Below are 1,524 nucleotides of genomic sequence, written 5' to 3' on the forward strand. Positions count from 1 at the left end.
CGCGAACGGCGAGGTCCTCTACGGGGTTAAGTGGGTCGGATACGGGTGTCCGACCTGGGAGCTCGAAAGTGATCTCTGGATGCATGGCTATCTTCTTGCAGCTTACCACGATACCATCCAGACCAAGGTACCGACCGAGGCGTTTGTGGTAGTCGGAACATGACATCCCCAGGACCACTCCGTGGCCTCTGTAGTTTGTACAGTCCGGAGTCGGTCTCAGATCGCACTTGACGGTTTCAGCGCATAAATGCTTCTTGGTTCCTCTCGAACAGCGACACGATGTCAAGGTCGCAGTATGTACTTGGCAGCGAATGAGAACCATCTATATCAAAGGCACATGGCGAAAAGGGCTGGCCATGAGTATCTTTCGTTGTGACCGAACATGATACATATTCAGCTGTATCCAGTATCTGATCAAAGCGGTTAACCCTCCAGTGGGAATCGGTGCCATTCTTGTTGCTTCTCTGATTCTGCCCGTCGCATGTTTCCGCCATCCGTCAGTGCTGAATCAGCATTGCAGAGGCTGTGAAAGTGGGTTTTGTATTGCAGCATAAATGCATTCATTCTGTGCCGAATCACATCAAGATTATGATCCTAGACAATATCGCAGCTTTGGGACGTCGTCTGCCGCAGCTCAGGTTAGTAATCACTGGACCGGATTCGGCTTTGAAGATAGAGACTCAAGTAATGGTCCCGAGAGATACAGTATTGATCATATATTGCTTCCTCTTTGCAACACAGTTCATCTTCCTGAATTTGATCAACACAGGCTATGCCCAAAGTCTTTCTTACTGTGTACACGCCATCATGATTACCATGAGGAAAATGGCTGCTGCTGAAGCCGGTTATGGATACTTTGGAGTAGCTCTTGATTACGCGCTGCCTCTCGCACTGTCGTGAACCCCCCCAACCCCACATTTTGGTTTGCGAACCAACCGCTACAGCCATTACCAGAGGTTTGGAGGGCCCATCACAGCAACTTTCGGCTTCTCAAACTTTGAGAATATTTGTGAGAAAGCAAGTGACTTACATATGTTCAATACATACTGTAGTACTGTACAGTAATGTGCACATGTCACTTCCTCTTTTGCAAACATTAACAATGTTTGAGAAGCTGAAAGTTGCTGTGATGAACCCCTGTAAACCTCTGGTAATGGCTGTGGCGACTTGTTTGCAAGCAAAATGTGGGGTCGGGATCGTTAGATACAGTGCGGGTAACAGCACGTATTCAAGAGCTACTTGAAAGTATCCATAACCGGCTTCCACAGCTGCCATTCTCCCACTGTCAATCATGGTGATGTGTACATAGTGAGGCTGACTTTCGGCGCAGCCTGTGTGGGTCAAGTTCAGAAAGATGAAGTGTGTTGCCAAGAGGAAGCAACATATGATCAATACTGTACATGTCCCGTACGGGGATTCTCGCCCACGTAGCGCGCCTACGTATCGACGAGTACATAACTTGAGCATTCAGATCCTCACGACCTTGAGATGAAACCAGACGCCAGTACTCTTCCCGTCGCAGCT

General features: G+C 48.4%; 1 protein-coding gene across 1 annotated transcript; it reads right to left on the minus strand.

Moving 5' to 3' along the window:
• Positions 1 to 639: 639 nt before the first annotated feature.
• Positions 640 to 948, minus strand: CCOS01_17123 (uncharacterized protein; the record flags this gene model as incomplete). Its single annotated transcript, XM_060465257.1, has 1 exon — positions 640 to 948. One exon carries the CDS (start codon positions 946 to 948, stop codon positions 640 to 642), a length of 309 nt encoding a protein of 102 aa, XP_060304186.1.
• Between the last annotated feature and the right edge of the window lie 576 nt (positions 949 to 1,524).

The sequence above is a fragment of the Colletotrichum costaricense genome, assembly GCF_030867565.1.
Source record: "Colletotrichum costaricense strain IMI 309622 chromosome Unknown Scaffold_58.1, whole genome shotgun sequence".
Taxonomy (NCBI): domain Eukaryota; kingdom Fungi; phylum Ascomycota; class Sordariomycetes; order Glomerellales; family Glomerellaceae; genus Colletotrichum; species Colletotrichum costaricense.